The sequence below is a fragment of the Centruroides vittatus genome, unplaced genomic scaffold (assembly GCF_030686945.1).
Source record: "Centruroides vittatus isolate TY-2023 unplaced genomic scaffold, ASM3068694v2 contig_134, whole genome shotgun sequence".
In the NCBI taxonomy this organism is placed as follows: domain Eukaryota; kingdom Metazoa; phylum Arthropoda; class Arachnida; order Scorpiones; family Buthidae; genus Centruroides; species Centruroides vittatus.
In genome coordinates this window covers 1,267,023-1,285,304 of record NW_027120852.1, presented here as the reverse complement: position 1 = coordinate 1,285,304, position 18,282 = coordinate 1,267,023, and the positions used below count along the sequence as shown (strand labels likewise).

The following is an 18,282-nucleotide window of genomic DNA, read 5'->3' as shown; positions in this document are numbered from 1 at the left end:
AATATCCATACATACAGAAAAACCCCCTGAATTTTTTTTGCATTTCTTGACATTTCAAGGTGCCTTGAGTCCAAAAGTGTAAAAATCTTGAGAGGACCATCTCTTGATCAACCACTATACTTTTCCTCTGTTATATATAATAGAACAGGGAAAGTAAAAATAGGAGTCCCTAACTTTGTTTTCAATATACACAGGTATTAATGGGACAATGTCCATGCTTTCTGATGTGACTGAGCACGTCTAATGGAATTTAAGTTTTGTTTTTTCTTTTTTTTATTAATCAGGTACAAGTGATATGTACAGTACATATCCAGTACTGCTTGGCAAAACTGGATGACAAACTACATATAGTCATCATTGCTCAAAAGAGATGTTAAATGGACATAACAGTAAATGAATGGTATGGGTGTGAGTGGACTCTGTCACTGCTCACAACGTATGGGACTTTCCACAATAAAGGGCTGGGCAGCTTCCCAGAAAACCGAGCATTCGATATAATTTTTGCACTACAGTTTATTTGAAATATAAGTCTATAAGAGTTTTGAATGACCTGTAGATTTCTTTGTCTTGCATTGCAGGAGAAGACTTTTATTACATGGCCAATCTATATGTTTGTAGCCTAAAATTTGCTGTAAGCTCTTTCTTTCTTTTTTGGTTATAGGGCAGGTGAATAGGTAGTGGTCGCTTCCATTGGTTTTGTCATAAATAGAGCACTTATCACTATAAGTAGTTATGAACCTGTGTAAGTAACTTTGAAAGCAATGATGGTTCATTGTGTGAGTGCTGGACTTAAAATTTTTGAGAAAAAATTTAAATTTTGTCTTTTGAATGTTAAATTAGTTCAAAACCCAGCAAAAACAAAATTTTTTCAATTTAATTATCGGAGGGAGGATGATCACATCTCTTTCTCCGGAGTCACTTCAGGGGACTCATCGAATGTGTCACCAGGAACTAACAACAAATATTCACCATTGGGCGAAATTAGTAATGTGGCTAAAAAGGGGCATCGAAACCAAAGGGGGAGGACTCTTGATATAAAAGGATTGAATTAAGGACAAGAAGGTCGTCGAGAGTTTGGGAGTTTGCCGACTACCTCCTTTTTATGTGAGTGCTCCATCACTGATCCTTTTATCTGCCTTTCCACTGATCCCTTGACTGCCATTCCTGTCCATTGTTACTGTTCTCCAAACCTGACAAGCCAACATAACGAGCCAAAATTCCCAGGATGATCCCATTCATCAAGCAATCTACGATCTTTGATCTACGACCTCGACAATTAACCCACCAATCAAGGTATTTTGCATCGCATGTAATATTGTAAACTCTCTCTCTTGGCTAGGAACCCGTTAACTTGAATACTGAATCATGTTATGCTATATAGCTTTATCCAATTTAAGCTGCTATTTGAAAGCTAAACAGAACTCTCTGTTATCCTATGTATACGTGTAAATAGGTTATAAAAATAAACGGGTATTTTTCCCTTTATAAGTAAGTTGTAGTGTGCATTTCTTTTGATCACATCGTCTCTCGGTCTGTCTCCATCCCGGACTCCAAGTGTCTACATACGCGACCACTCACACAAAATCGGAACAGCAGCAAACAAGGTTTTTGTATCTGTCTTAAAAGATACAGGGGTGTCAGTCCTGATGTAGGCATCACTGGTTTGGTGCTGACCCTCTGATCACAATTGTAAGTTGGGTTATATTGTAATTGATTTCAAGCCAATTCATCTTGTAGATACTTTTAATTTCTGGTAAGTATGAGTAAGTTGTTTTCTTATGGAAGTTGTCCCAAAACATTTGCCATTCTTTTAAAATATATAGCATTAAATGTTGTCACAGATGGTAATTTGCTTTATATTATGGTGTTTTCTTGGTTGGTGGCTGCTTTCTTTGGTAATTCATTGGCTCTTTTGTTGCCAATATTTTCCTGGTATCCTCTCAGCCAATTAAGAGAGAAGGCACCTTTTGAATTTTGTAGCTTAGTATTAATATTATTTGTAATTGGGTGAATATCATTGTTCTGAATAATTTAAATAGCTGCTTGGCTGTCAGAATAGACCTAGGGGGACCAAAAATAAATACAGTATTGTTTGTGTTTAATGGAAAGTAGGCACGAAAAACAAACAGAACACAAGAACAAAGCAATCACCATCAATTGCTTTGTTCTTGGATTGTATCTCCATGTTGGCAAGTGCAAGTATCATATCTCCATACCCATTCGGTTCAAGGATTATGTCTCCCATGGCCGGCAGATACTGTACAAGGATGGCCTCTTTTGTGCCGAAAAGTGCAGGAATCGCTTTTTTCTTTTCAGCTTCACTTCAGTTCTCTCACAATACAACAAAGTTGCATGATATCTTAGTTTACATCTATATAGATTTATAATTTGACATAATTCAGGAAATCATTGATGTTACAATATAATTGTGTTATTGTTAATAATAATAATCTAATATAGTGATCCCCAAACTTTTTGATTGTTGGACCAAATTGCACATAGTTGTAGTTAGATGAATCACAGATATTTTATACATTTCATATATATTTAAATAGGCCTATTTTTATCATTTATAAATAATATGTCAAATATGTTTGAGACCTGGATTTTATCCAAGGGTCATAGTTTTGGAACTGCCATTGTAATTTATTAAATACAATTTAACTTATAAATAAATGTAATTGTTATTTATTAGTTTGTAGAGAAGATATTTAATTAAAATTTACCTTCTGTTAATAGACAGTTGAAAACAAAGCTTTGATATAAATGTATATAATTCAATTTTTTTAAAATGTATTTAAAATAGAAATTAAATTTGTAACACATATGTACGACACATTTAGTACTAATGTTCTAAGTTTTATACAGATCAAAAGTAATAATTTACATTCTATGATATTTTCTAGTGCTTAATCAAGTTATTTGCTCCACTGAAAGGGAACTAATTAAAGGTAAAACATATTTAATGTAATTCTAATATTTAATATAAAACTTAGTATTATACTGAAAAATTTTAATTTGAATTAGAATAGTTATTACACCTCACATTTTTTGTGATTAAAACAGGAAATAGTCTTTATCTTACTGAAAAATAATAAATAAGATACTTTTTATTATTTCTCAATGGGTTATTTTTATTGTATAGTATTAAATGTTATAAAGATAATTTATCTTTATAACATTTAATATCTTTATAAAGATAATTTATCTTTATGACATTTTTTATTAATTTGATTTGCTGTCGGCAGTCGTCATATTAAGGTGAGTTTTGTTTTTACTTTTAGAATTTTTTCCAGGCGAGGTGTGGTAGTCTATCCTTAACAAAATAAAATTCCCCAAAAACATAAATAAGAAAATGAACTAAAAATAATTCCCAAACATTATGAAACGAGTCGGAATTGACTCCTTACATAGTTAATTGAAAGGTAAAGATATTTAATAGCAGTAACAAATGTGCTCATCATGAAGATAATGCATGATTTAAAAAAAATTAGTCTTTTTGCTGTTAACAAATACTATAGTGTAAATGAAATCTTTAATAATAAAATTTAAATGTTTTCAACAAAATTCAAATTGCAGTCATCAAGAGAAATTTGAAAAGATCAAATAATCTTGCATGCAGAAGAACATTGTAAACTTAAAATAGATTACATAAATAAAGAATACATTGAAGATAAATGTAATATAAATAATACTATTTTAATGATAACAAAATAATAATATACAAAGCTATCTACAACTGGAAAAAACCACACCAAGATCAAGCAGCTTTGTATCTCTACTTCAGAAAAATCAGTTGAACATCGACAAACAGCAAGGCTCTCAACATTTGACAAGCTTGATGAAGCCTTATTCATATGGTTCATTCAGGAAAGAGAAAGGGGAACACCCCTAAGTGGACTTCTTGTTAGAAAAAAGGCTATTCATCTCAACAAAAACTAATAAAAGATGGTGAATCATTTAGTGCGAGTACTGATTGGTTTGATCGCTGGAAGAAGCGCTATGGGATTTGCCAGCTAATGATCACTGAGGAGCAATTATCAGCTGCTGATCATGCTGCAGCAGAGAAATATTTGGGTGAGTTTGCTGATTTGGTATCACTTTATTCACCTCAGCAGATATATAATGCTGATGAGACAGGTTTAAATTTTAAGGGTTTACCCACAAAAAGTGTAGCATCTGAAGGAGAAATGCATACCCCAGGTTTTAAAATGAATAAGGAGCGAGTGATGTTGATGGCTTGTAGTAATGTTTCAGGAAATTACAAGCTATTTCTGATGATGATTGGTAAATCAGTGAAGCCGAGAGCTTTTAAAAATATCAACATTAACAATTTTCCAGTTCATTACAAAAGTAAAAAAAAAAAGCTTTGATGAATGGACAGCTTTTCATTGAGTGGTTTCATAATCAATCTGTCCCAGCAATGAAAATGATTTGCCATCTTTTACCATTCTCCTCATAGACAATGCACTGTCCCACCCATGTTTCTTAGCTGACATCAGGAGATATAAAGGCAGCTTTCTTACTGCCTAATGCAACACTGTTATTACAGCCCATGGATCAGGCAGTGTTACAGTCTATTAAGCTAGCATACAGAAAGAAATATTTTAGGTTCTTGATAGAAGATAACTCCAATTCACTTTCTTTATATGAGAAAATTAAACAAGTGAACTTAAAAGATTTTTAAAATAAGCCAGGATGATGTAATACAATAAAGAAAATATATTTTTCTTTGCAGACAATACACACATAATGTGTCTTTAAACAATACATCTTTTCTCACACAGATGAGGGATAAGACGTTTCCACGGCGGAGTCGACCTTTTATTTGAGGCTTCTCGTCTTCCTTCAAATGTAAAATAATTCAATATTGTCTTATCCAACATCTGCGTGAGAAAAGACATATTGTTTAAAGACATATTATGTATGTATTGTCTACAAAGAGAAATATATTTTTTTTTATTGAACTTGAAAGATGTTGTGTATTGGGATCAACAACTGCCGAATTATCGGGCTAGCAAATGGCTATAGTAATATTAATAATTAAAGTTAATTTGCTACTAGAGTTAGGCGTTAGGCGCCATCTCTTGCTAAATTTAATAATTAGAATTTTAATTAAATAATTTAAATAAATTTAGGCCTAACTGGAAGAAAAGAATCGGCCCGAAGCGGGATTCGAACCCGCAACTTCTGCTATCCGTGCAGACACGTTACCAGTTACGCTACCCGGACCTTCGCTCCGATCTTCCCTTCCAGTTGATATAAGATTACCGTATCACCATCGACGGTCATTACAATGCCGGCTGGGGACACATTAATTGCCCACGTCCTCCCAAAGGCACTCAACCGGCCATCGCAAACCCCGGCAAGGCGTATATATATATATAAAAATAAACAACAACTGACCCGTTACATATAAAGATCAACAACTGCCGAATTATCGGGCTAGCAAATGGCTATAGTAAATTCTTTTCTTCCAGTTAGGCCTAAATTTATTTAAATTATTTAATTAAAATTCTAATTATTAAATTTAGCAAGAGATGGCGCCTAACGCCTAACTCTAGTAGCAAATTAACTTTAATTATTAATATTACTATAGCCATTTGCTAGCCCGATAATTCGGCAGTTGTTGATCTTTATATGTAACGGGTTAGTTGTTGTTTAGTTGTGTATTGGGTTGCTGAGTTGTAGGAGAGTGCAACTGAGCAGTCCATAAAATGATCATGGAAGTAATTATGGCTCTCTCTCAGCTTTGTTGATCGTTCTGATGAAAACAATGAGAGAACAATTTAGCTAGTACAGAAAATTCCCAGGTGTGAGGAAGCTATAGAATGTGACGTTAACGAATGGATTGAAGTGGATGGAATAGGTCATGGAAACTTGTCGGATGAGGACATCATGGCAGCTGTCACCCAAGAAGACTCTAAGCAGAATGATGACGGGAATGATTACGAGCTCAGTGGTAGTGCAAACCACTTTGTGTCACACACGGACGTGGCAGCAGCCTTTGACCTCGCTTCATGCTACTTGGAACAACATCTCAGCACTTTACCGACAGACTGCACGTTTATGAGGCCGTGGTGAAACATATCATACGTCAAAAGAAACTAACAGACTATTTCTGAAAATGACTTTTGTTCCTGTTTTTGTGTGTAAATACTGTATAGATCTGCCATTTTAATAGGCTATCTCAAACATTGATTTATTAATTTTGTACAGTATTAATACAGTACTACAATAAAATACAATTATTTTTTTGTGGAATTCTAAATGTTTTTGTACCGTTAATACCATTTAAATTTAACCGAAAAATACAAAGAACGTATATTTTGTGAGCTAAAAAATTTTCTCTCCACCGACCGAAACACATTCCGATTAGGTGGACGGTATTGGATTAGCGGTATTCGGATTATCAGGACTTCACTGTACAGTACATACATAAATATATTAATTGGTTTTTGTGCATTTATACATAGACATAAAAAAATGTGCATAATAAATAAATTTTGTTACGATAATTAACTAAATCCATTTTTTTAAATATTTGAAAATTAACTTGAATCATTTAATTTAATATAAATATTCATTTTTACAATGCATATAAAATATAATTATTGAAAGACATTTTTATATTTGATCCAATTATTCAAAGTTATGTTACTAGCATTTTGCTGTTTTATTTGCTAACAACATTATATTTTGAGAATGGTTTACTGCAATGATATAATACTTTATTGATGCTTCTCAGGTAGTAAATGGACTACACTATCTGTAAAGCATCAATAAAGTATTTTACAATTGCAGTAAACCATTCTCAAAATATAATGTTGTTAGCAAATAAAACAGCAAAATGCTAGTAACATAACTTAAATGGAGAATCTTCCAGTTTTGGAGATTTTAATTTATGTTTTGTTTGTATTTCTTTTAGAAATGGTTGATTCGTTAATTAAAAGAGTACACGAGGAAATATTACTTCACACAGTACAAAAAGGTGAGTTTATAAAATATTTTTAACTGTTAAATATTAAACATCTAACAATAGGAGCTAATTATAAAAACAATGATTTAGATTATTATCCATATTTTTAATTATCATTTTACAATTATTAATAATCAAAGCGATGATTATAGTTATATTCCAATTTATCAAAATTACTAATCAAATACTCTTAGTCTTGAATAACAGAAATTAATTTATTTTTAATCTTTATTTATATAGATTGTTATAATTAAAAATTAATTTTAGAAAGTTGAAGAATTTTACAAAATGTTAAGAGTTTGAGAATAAATTTCTGTCTAAAAATGAATTGATTTATTGGTTAATATCTTTCAATTAGGCTTTCACTAAAATTTATCTTAATATAAAGGTTACATTTTACTATCGGAATATTAAAAAATTGTAATATTTATATCTTTACAGAAAGAAATGTTTTTATTTTTTACTGTTAAGTGTTTTAATAATAATGATAACAAATAGACTTTTGTTGGCTGGAATTTCATCCAATGAGAGAAGTCAATGCCAATCTTTTATTTACAATAATCTAAAACAATAAGAAATAAAGTTTGAAAAAGTTTGAAGTTCTGTTAAATCAAAAACTTTATTCTTAAGTGTGATACTTTTAGTAAAATTTCTTGATTTCCTTCATGATTTGTCAATTAATTCAAATTATACTTACATAAAATTCATAAAATAAAAATTTTAATTAATTTCTCGGTTGTATTTAAAGAAATTTATATTCTAAATGAATGAATTCTGAAAATGATTAACAGAATACAAAAAATTATTATTTGGATTGTATAAAATGCATTAAAAATAAATGACTGTTAATTAATCTATAATTTATTTGTAATTTTTCTATTTATTAAATTTCTAAAATTTTAAGTAACTAGGTTAGTATTAAATTATTCTTACTTTTGTAAAGTAATGTAATATATAGATTTCATCATCTGTTTTATGTCTTTTAAAAATTTTTTTAGAAGAAAAAGCTTAAATTTTTAAACATTAAAATATTTACATTATTTTTGAAAAATAGCTCAAACATTTTGTATAAAATCTGATTTACAAACAATTCTTATGTTAAAAAACTTAATAATTTTAAAAAATATATAAAAATATCACAAATATATACAGAAAAAATTCTTGCTTTCGTTTTTTTTCCTTCATTTACCAGTGACAGTTCAAAATAAGAATTCTCAAACACGGAGATGACCTTTTCTGTGATTGGACAGATGAAGGAGTACATAACAAAGATTTCAATAATATGTACTCCTTCATCTGTCTAATTCTGAGTGAGGATTCTGTAATGTAAACTAAGTTTGGATCTTTTTCAAAATGCATTTCCACATTCAGATTAATTGGAAAAAACAGATTTTTATTTCAGGTTTTTTCCATCAAAAATTGAACATAGAACAACATTTAGATTTCACAATAAAAACATATTCTGTTTTTTTGTTTGAATTGGTTCATGTCAGGATTTTTTGAACGTCCTGTTAAAAATGGTTTGATGGTTTGCTTTGTTTGCCCCATGGATTTGGCACACTTTGGTACACTTATCCCCAATATAGAGTATTCATAATAAATTTTGTGATAATTCAAACCCCCTTGGACTAACTACTACTCACTTTGATCCCTTCATTCAACTTTTACTCAAGACTTTGGGTTGGGTGTCTCAACCCTTCGTCTCCTCTCACTTTGATCCCTCCTTGGGATAATCTCCCTTTGCTTTAAGCTTAGTTCACATTGAGCGCGATTTGCTGGCAAAAGTGAAAAACAGAGTGAATAACAGGTCAGACATAATGTTGTTTCCAGTGAATTTTACCATTTTGCAAATTGCTTCAAAGTTCAAAACGGTCGAGCTTTTTCTCTAGCAAAAAATTTTGCCACCAATCGTATTCCAACTAGTTGTCAGGTGGTTCTTGTTGTTTTCAAGATGGCTACAGAAACTTTCTCATGTAATAGAGCTAATGTTATATTACGGATTTTTGATATTCCTCTCACCCGGCATCGTTTTCTTTTTGACGTATTTTTCTTTCTCGATAAATAAACAAACGTGGTTAACGACGGAATGTCGGAAGTGGCATTTTGTTTTTTGAGATGACATTTTCTCTTGCTTGCAAATGAATGGCTCATTAAAATTTGCAATTGCTTTTCATTTTTGGTTGTATGGGTCAATTTCGCTAAGCGAATAAAAATTGATTTTTGCTTTTCTCATTTGCTCTCGCTATTTGTTCAGTGTAAACTAAGCTTTATTCGCTTGATCAAATATTTTGTGACAGTTCATTGATTCTTGGTGTCAACATTTCTGTTTTTTTTTCTATGATGCAAAAAAATGTGATAATTTTAAGCTAAGCATTTTATACTTATACAGTAGATATTTTAAAATTAATTTAAGTATTTGAGAATTTGTTTGTTATAAGAATTTCCAATTTTTAATGTCTGTGCAATTTTGTTTATTAATGTAAAACCATTTTTGAGACAATTTTGACTGTTTATGAAACTAGAACACTATAAATTAATTTGGTATATAGATAACCATTTTTATTGTTGGTGTATTAATAACATATTTTAAATGATCTAGACTGAGTGTCATTTACTCTTTTGATATATCATCTTATTGTGCTTAATACAAAAAATACATTTTTAGGTCAAATTTTTTTTTTTTGAATTACATATAATTAATTTCTTAAAAATTAAAAGTAGTTGGTATAGCTTTATTATACTCTTCTCTAACTGCACTTCGTAAAAAACAACTAAACCTCAAACAAAACCTTTTAATATGTAGCTGTTTTAATATCTACATGTACAAACATAATAAATGAAAAAAATAAATAAATAAATACATACATAAATAAAATAACACAACCATAAAAAGGGCCACAATTGCACCTATTTCTTTAAACCGTCCCTTTTGCCTACTAATGTATTTATATTATGCCCAATCTCCATGTCGCTGAGATTATACATGATTCTTTAAAGTCGATTGCTTGTTTTGCCTGGTTGGTCTTGTGTATTTGTCATGCTTCTGCATATTGGAGGTGTCTCTTGTCTTGAATCTTTTGTATTATTTTAGCATGTTCCCATTCTGCTGTAACCTCTGTTGGGTCTGCTATATGTTGCAAGTGCAGTGACTGGTTGCTCATTCCATATGTTTCTTTTATGTTTTTTTCATTTTTTTTTTAATGATCTCCCTGTGGCTCCAATGTAGTAAAGCTCTTTTTGCTGCCTTTTGTCTTGTACGGGAATTCTATATACAACTTCGGCCTAGAGATTGAGCTAGAACAAGCGAACGATAAAACTGTACACTTTCTGGATATATCAATAAAGTAGAGAGAGGAGGGAAAATTGCTACAAAAGTCTACAGAAAGCCGACATATGACCCATTGTTAATACCATGGACTTCACGTGACCCAGCAAGTTATAAACTGGCAGCATTCTGGGCACTTATAAAGAGTGTGTAAACACACTGCAACAAAGTGCAGGACAGAATTAAAGAAGTGCAGCATATCAAAGAGCTAGCATGGCAATTCAGAGTCAACCTGATTGGAATAAAAGTAATAACCAACAAAAGAAAAATGGATGATAGCAAAGTTAATGAATGGGAAAAAAAGATTACACAGTGATGGAATACATGGCTCCCTAAGAAATATTTACAAACAAATAGGAGTATCAACAAACAAAAAGATAATTTTCAAAAGGAATCCAACAGTATACCAGATGCTACATACAGACAAGGAAGACATAGACCAGAGTATGTAGAATTCCTGTACAAGACAAAAGGTGGCGAAAAGAGCTTTACAACATCGGAGCCACAGGGAGGTCATTAAAAGAAAGATTAAAAAAATATAAAAGAAATGTACAGAACGAGCAACCAATCACTGCACTAGCCTCATATACAAACTCTAAGTAGGTTCTCTGTTCCACCAAGTGGCACTACAGAGTACAAAGACTATCGGCTTTGTTTGGACACCCAGCAACTACTGGATGTCTTGGACTCTTTTAAGTCAAACCTGGAATAAACCAGTCTCAACCTTCCTACTGGGACATACGTTTTTGGTGCAGTTTGTCCCGCACTTTGAGGTCCTCTACCAAACAGAAACTACCTCACACATAAGCATTTAAGACAACAGGGTTGCAAACCTTGACATGTCCAATCAGCTGATCATTCAGTCGGGACATTGCCTTGAAATGGTCATCGAAAGTCTCCTTTCTAGGAAGGGGGGGCCCAGTCCAGTGAAACACTTGGGCTCATAGGTCAAAAAGACCTATTATGATTCCCATCAATTTGTTTAGTTTCAACAGATTTCCTTTACTTTCTGCTAGTGTTCAAAGTACCTGTTTAGATGGCTGGGACCAGTCGACAACGTCGACTGTCCTGCGGAAGTCCTCTATAAGAGGACAATCAAGTACATAGTGCTTCGTGTCTCCGCAAGAACACCCACAGGAGCAGCAATCATCTCACTGTCCAAATTTGGACTTGAAGTGGGGAAACCTCCCGTGTCCGGTCAGCTGTTGGGTCACTAACCAATCACAACTTACTGGAGTTTGGCCAATGTCAGGCATGAAGGGATAGGTAGACCTACCTATTGTACTTTGAGTCCAGGGGCCGTATTCTGGTCATTGTCTCTGGTCTCTTGTCTCTCACAAGCCGGTCGCCGATTGGCTAATCCAAATGATTAGCCAATCGGCGACCGGCTTGTGAGAGACAAGAGACCAGAGACAGTGACCAGAATACGGCCCCAGCTCTCCTGCCAGTTTGTCATCAATCGCTGCAGTAGAGTATTTTTTATGTAGGAGTTTGTGGGATCGACCATCCTGGTTACAAACGGGCTCTGGATCGCAGCTCTAGCCAGAAAGTTGGCATGCCCATTGCCCTGGATTCCGATGTAACCCCGGACCCATCTCAGATCAACTCGCTGTTCACGCCTAGCCCTCAGTGCCCTACCTCTGATCTCCAGTAACATACAGTCTCAATGGTGCCCATCACTCAAGGCCTGAAGCAACAACTGGCTGTCAGAGTAAACCGTGACCGGCTCAGGACCCGGATATCATAGGATTATGCTAGCGATGTATATTATAGCAGATTCAACAGAGGTTACAGCGGAATGGGAATGTGCTAAAATAATACAAAAGATTCAAGACAAGAAACACTTCCGATATGCAGAGGCATGGCAAATACACAAGACCAACCAGGCAGGACAAGCAATCAATTTTAGAGAATCAAGTAAAATCTCAGTGACACGGAGAGCGGGCATAATATAAATATATTAGTAGGCAAAAGGGACAGTTTAAAGAAATAGGCGCAATTGTGGCCCTTTTTAGTGGTTGTGTTACTTTATTTACATATTTATTTATTTTCATTTATTATGTTTGTATATACTTTATATATATGTTTATACTTGTTATTATTGTGTATATATTGTAATTTTATGTTTATGAGATTGCGCCCTAGAAAGTTCAAATTTAAAAACATTCCAAAACAAATTTTGTTTATACAAATTGGAAGCATTTGATTTTTGTTTTTGAAGAAGGTCATTAAAAATGACCAAATGTGTTTGAATAGATAATTAAATGGCTGCATATTAAAAGGCTTTGTTTGAGGTTTAGTTGTTTATAGCTTTATTATTAATGCTTTTTTTTATTCTCAGCAAATAAGATAAAATTGAGAAATGTCTAAAACTATAATTTTCATGATGAATATGACTTCATTGATTTGGTTTTTGAATATAATTTATAGTAATTTCCAGACTCAGAGATTTTTTAATATTTTAAATATTTTAAGCTGGCTTGACTTTTGAATGAACCATTTTTGGTTTAAGTGGTAATTTAATATGAAATATTTATTAGAATCAATTAGCATGTGTAATTTTTCAGTTCTCGAAGAAATTGTTGATCTGTCAGTAAAAGCAGAAGCTGAATATAAGAGAGAAATGATTGCAAAACAAGTCTCAGCTGAAGGTAAATACTTTTTTATATATATAAATTGATACATAAAATTATATTTTAGTTGCTTTTCAAACTGATAATGATAACTAAAAATAATTATTTTGCATGTTTTGTATTTTGAATATAAATAACTTACAATCTGGAATAACGAACAAGATAAAGACAAATATTTGGTATATACAGTAAGACCCCGCTTAATGTGGGGGATGCGTTCCTAGACATCAAAGTGCTAAGTGAAAACGAGGTCATTTTAACATAGAGTAAATAGGGATAGGGGAACACACCCACCAAAAATAAACAAATTTTACTTTAATTTTAAGTTATTTTTATATTAATTTGCATAATAATATATGTTAAATAACACACAAACATATGCATACAGAAATGTAAAGTTCATTTTTTGTGACGAAGGTCCTGACTTTTCTGAAATTCTTGTTCTTTTACAATAAAGTCGTAAAGTTTTATTTGTTGCTTTTTTCTTTCCTGAAGCAAATGTCGGTATCGCATCCAAAATGCCTCGTCTTGCTTTGGACTTCTTTTCAAAATCTGGATCATTTGTTACAATTTGATCAACGATTTTGGTTATCATTACCAAACTTTTACTAAGGAAATCTGTAGAGAAATTTTTTGGGTTCTTTGTTTTCAGAATCTCTATTTTCCAGTTTCACATGAATTCCATGTTCTGCCAGTTCTTGAAGGTCGTCGTCGTTGGTAAGGCTGTCACCAGAAACGTAACTCCTCAATATCCTGCTCGTCTATATCTCCTAGTCTTTCTATAATGATTAGGTTGAGTTTGGTCAACCTAATGATACAGCAATAGGATCTTCTTGTTGAGAATTCTTGGATACCTTCAGTCATAACTTCATTCATGCATTTATCAGTTAATTCTTGCCAAGAGAAGCCAATATTTCCTATGGCATCCATGATGTTATATTTTTTCCAAAATTGCACCAAACAAACATAGATTTAAAGAAAGTACACCTTTTTGCCACCTTTTGCTGATTGGTTTGTGTTTACAAACCAATTGTATTGTATATGAATCAATGAAATGCTGCAATAATTTAAATCAGTGTAAATTTTGAGCTTTTTTAAGGCTTCGAGCAGACCACGTTATATCGAATCAGCATTAAGCGAGGCAGCATTAAGCAGGGTCTTACTGTATTTTTATTTAATTGTCTTATTTTTTGAAGCACTTACATTGATTGATTAAGGAATCAAAACCTTATTGATAGAAAGACATGTCCTGCAGTTGTAGTTAATGTTTTACTTATTGGACATGGTTGGAATGAGTGATTTTGTTCCATAATAATATCTGGCCATATACTGTTCGTATCACTGCACTGCTTTTCCACGTTGCTCAGATTTCCAGTTTGGCACCATTGGACTTCTATTCTCGAAATTGAAAACACCTTTGGAGCTTATGTCTTCAATCTGATGAAAATATCCAATAGAAAGCATACATTAACTATACCTGTGAGATATATTTTTCTATTACCAAAGCAGATCAAAAAGTCTGCTAGGATAAATGATCAGATATGACTATCAAAAAGTAAAATGAACATATATCTGTTTCTGTTCCATGTATACCTTGAGATATACATTCTCCTGAACTGTAACTTATTCACATCTAAAATAAAAGATAGAAAATTTTTTTGATTTTCAATCATATATTAAATCCTGGTAATAATAATCAAATTTTTTTCTGTTTAGTACTGGAACAAGTTATTGACTTGGTTGAGAAACAGCAGATTGTTTCTGATGGTAATTATGCAATTTATGTGTATAAGAGTTTTTTATTGATGACTATTGTTAACATTAGTGTACAAGGTATCAATTCATCACTAATGGTTTAATTGAAGCAGCTTCTTATAGAATAAAATTATTATATAATTTTCTGAGATGTTTTTTTGATTTTAGAAACAAACATTTAATTGATCAATATCTTATTAAGAAGAAATTTCTTTACAGTTCTTGAAAATATTGTTGATTCAGTTGAAAAGCACATTTCCATTTCTGAAGGTAAAATGAATATCAACAATTTTTTTATTGATTTGACATTTTGAATTTATTATTGATTTTTTATTTTCAGTTCTTGAAAATATTATCAATTCAGTGGAAAATGAAATTTCAATATCTCAGGGTAATTTCAAAGACTTTTTATTGTATGTGTGTGTTTTTTGGTATCTGCCCTCTTACTTTCAAATAATTCTTTCTATTTGTTTCCAGTTTTATTAAACTTTACTTTACTTTACTTAATGTTATTTGGACTTTACACCTGATCTATAAGACTGTGCGGACTAGTCTTATAGATCAGGTGTATTTGTATTTGTTTAATGTCTGGAAACCAATTATTTTAATAGTAGTAAGTACATTGTTAGTTTCCCTCCCATTTTGGTTTTTAATATACTTAACAATATTTATTATTAATAGTGGAACCATCACCAGAATTTGGAAAATATAGGAGAAAATAAGACATTTACTGGTCCCAAATAATATGATATATCACGTTGTCATTGTATTAAAATTTTATGCTCGATAGTTTTAGTTCTGTAGTATATGGGTTACATTAAAAATTGTAAATACAGTGCACTGTATATTTTAGATATTCCTTTGTATTGGCTAACTATGAGTGTTATAATTATTATGTTGGTGCCATGTGTTTGTAAGCTGATGAGGGGTTTTTGTACCCCTCATCAGCTTACAAACACATGACATCCAAAATGCATCTTTACCTAGATTTGAATGTGATTATTAAAGACTAACTTTGTTGTAAAAGATCTAGTTCTCCTTTCTATCGGCCTTGGTGTGATAAGCTCTCCAAATTGTTAAATCCTATTTATTTAGGTTATTTAACTATCTAATTTATAGTCGTGGGCTAAAAATGTTGTTCATTATTATTATTGCAATTAATGCATGTAACTTTTCAAAAAAAGTTCATGGTTCACTGCAGTATCCGTTCGATATAAATTAGGTATCAGATAAAAAAAATTAAAATTTAAGAAAAAGTTGCACGCACCAGCAAACCTTGCACATGACTGACAAACAGCAGTGTTCCAGAGTATAAAAATAGATGTCACGTGATTTCAATCACGCCAGAACAAAGGATTTGGCGACAGACCGTCACCTCTCTGTCGACATCGGTTTCTCGGCTTGTCGTTTCGTCCTCCACCAAAGCTTATGTGCCTGCGGTGTCGACATACACCGGCGATTGTTTGAATGTATAATAACATAACCAAATATTTGGTCATTCACTGACGTATTTTGCACGTGTCGATATTCACCAGAGAATATGGACATTCTCTAATTTTGGTCTTTCACAGTAACATATATATTATGTACATATCTTATCATTATATATTTGCACTCCAGATGTTTTGAGTATATTTTACTCTGACTTTTTGTTATTTATAAGCATTTAACCTTTTTGTATGTGTTGTGTTTTCTTTTGTAATCATTTTATTTTATAACTTGTTTCTGCACAGACATTCATATACAACAAATGTTATTTAAATTCTGTTTTTGTTCAATTTGCATTCTACCAGTAGAACCTGAAGATGGCCTTTGTAAAGGTTGAAACTGTTTATTCTTCAATAAATGTTTTTGTTCCTCTCACTGGATTTTAGGTTTAAAGGTGTTCTTATATTACATATATCCAGTTCAGGATAGGGTTTCTGTGTTAAGGTGAGTGATTTTGGAAAGTGAAACTACAGACAGAGTATGGCCCAGATGCTGCACTATTGGGACTTGTTTTTGACCGGTTGAAACCCGTAGCTTTTGCACATGCACGATTACATGAGCTGTATACGTGAGGTTGTCATTAGCAAGAAATGGAGCAACGAATCAACATTCTGCTTAAGTTGGGTAAAACTTCATTAGAAACTCGTGACATGCTGAAAACTGTTTATGGAGATGAAGCAAAGACAAAAAAGTGTGTTTATGATTGGTTCAAACGTTTCTGTGAAATTTGCAGACATTCCTGACATCCAGGCAAAAGTTACATCCATTATGAAGGTGATACTGAAAGATTTTTCTAAAGCTTTCTGGTATTTATACAAATGTTGTCAAAAGTGCATTGTTTGATAGGGTGATTATTTTGAATGCCAGTAAAGTTTAGTTTTCGTTATGCAATGTAATCATTTTTTTTTTTTTTGGTCATTCACTGAACTCTATTGTCATACCTTGTATAAAGGATAATTGTAGGATGAGTCATAACCAAGTATTCAGATTATCTTCCATTTGAAATATATTTAGGATTCAGTTTCTTAAGAACAAAAATGTGTTGGAGGGAAAAGTTTAATGATATAAAATTTAATTAATTAATTAATTTTAGCAAGAACCTTAAGAACAGTTTTCTTTAACTTATAAAGAATTATCTTATGTTCACAAAAATTGTGTGTGTGTGGGGTGCTGTGTTTATTAAATATGAGCTAAATGAGATTAAAGTTATACTTTCATTTCTGAATATCAATTATAAATAAATTGTTATTAATCTACAGAATTTTTAAAATTATATTTAATTATTTTTTCTAGTTCTTGAAAATGTCGTTAATGTGGTAGAGAGACAAATAATCACATCCGAAGGTAATTTAAAAAGTAACCTTATTTGTTAATCTTTTGTTTTAATTTAATCCTGCTTCTGAATTTTATAAAATAAGTATAAAGAATTTAATAAGAACTTGTTTTTAATATTTTTATAAGAACTTAATGCAATTTTTAAGTATTTTTTATTGAATGAAATTTTATATGTATGTAGAGTAGAATTTCATTTTAATGGATTATGGAACAATGGATTTCCCAGAATAATGAATCTTTTCTGGGTCCTGCCAAATTAATGCAATTTTACCTTCTTTAAGTTGATCTGTAATTCAGAATAATGGATTTTTCTCTAGCCCCGTCTACTTGAAAAATGTGATGTAAACAATGCATTTTTCAATGCTTAAATAATATTTAGGTGAATCAAATTAAATAATAAAAGAGCAAGAAGCTAATTGTAATAATATTTGGGTATTTGTGGTACTGAATTTAAAAAAATACACTGCGTGTGGAACAAACAATATACATGTGTAATCATCATGGTTTACATTGCTAATGTTGCAAATGTGCATCAACTTCCTCCTGTAGCACATTGATTAGTGCGGGGAGCTACTTTCGGTCCTAGTGCCAAAATTTAGTGAGGCCATCAAGTCTTTCCAAGTCACAAATCCCTTTCTGATGAGTTTTAGCATAAACAGACAGGCTGTACAATAAATGACATTGCTTATGTCAGACAGTTGTTGTACTCAATGGGCAGAAAAGTGGCATCGAAACAAACCAACACGGATGAACTTTTTAACAAATTG

General features: G+C 31.9%; 1 protein-coding gene across 1 annotated transcript in view; it reads left to right on the top strand.

Annotated features, from left to right (window-relative positions):
- The window catches only part of LOC136990717 (fap1 adhesin-like), a 150,942-nt gene that overhangs the window by 20,753 nt on the left and 111,907 nt on the right, over positions 1 to 18,282 (top strand). Inside the window, exons 6-12 of the mRNA XM_067289137.1 lie at positions 2,907 to 2,951; positions 6,929 to 6,991; positions 12,872 to 12,955; positions 14,654 to 14,704; positions 14,912 to 14,962; positions 15,033 to 15,083; positions 17,474 to 17,524. Coding sequence (XP_067145238.1) covers positions 2,907 to 2,951; positions 6,929 to 6,991; positions 12,872 to 12,955; positions 14,654 to 14,704; positions 14,912 to 14,962; positions 15,033 to 15,083; positions 17,474 to 17,524 — 396 coding nt within the window. The remainder of the gene's footprint in view (positions 1 to 2,906; positions 2,952 to 6,928; positions 6,992 to 12,871; positions 12,956 to 14,653; positions 14,705 to 14,911; positions 14,963 to 15,032; positions 15,084 to 17,473; positions 17,525 to 18,282) is intronic.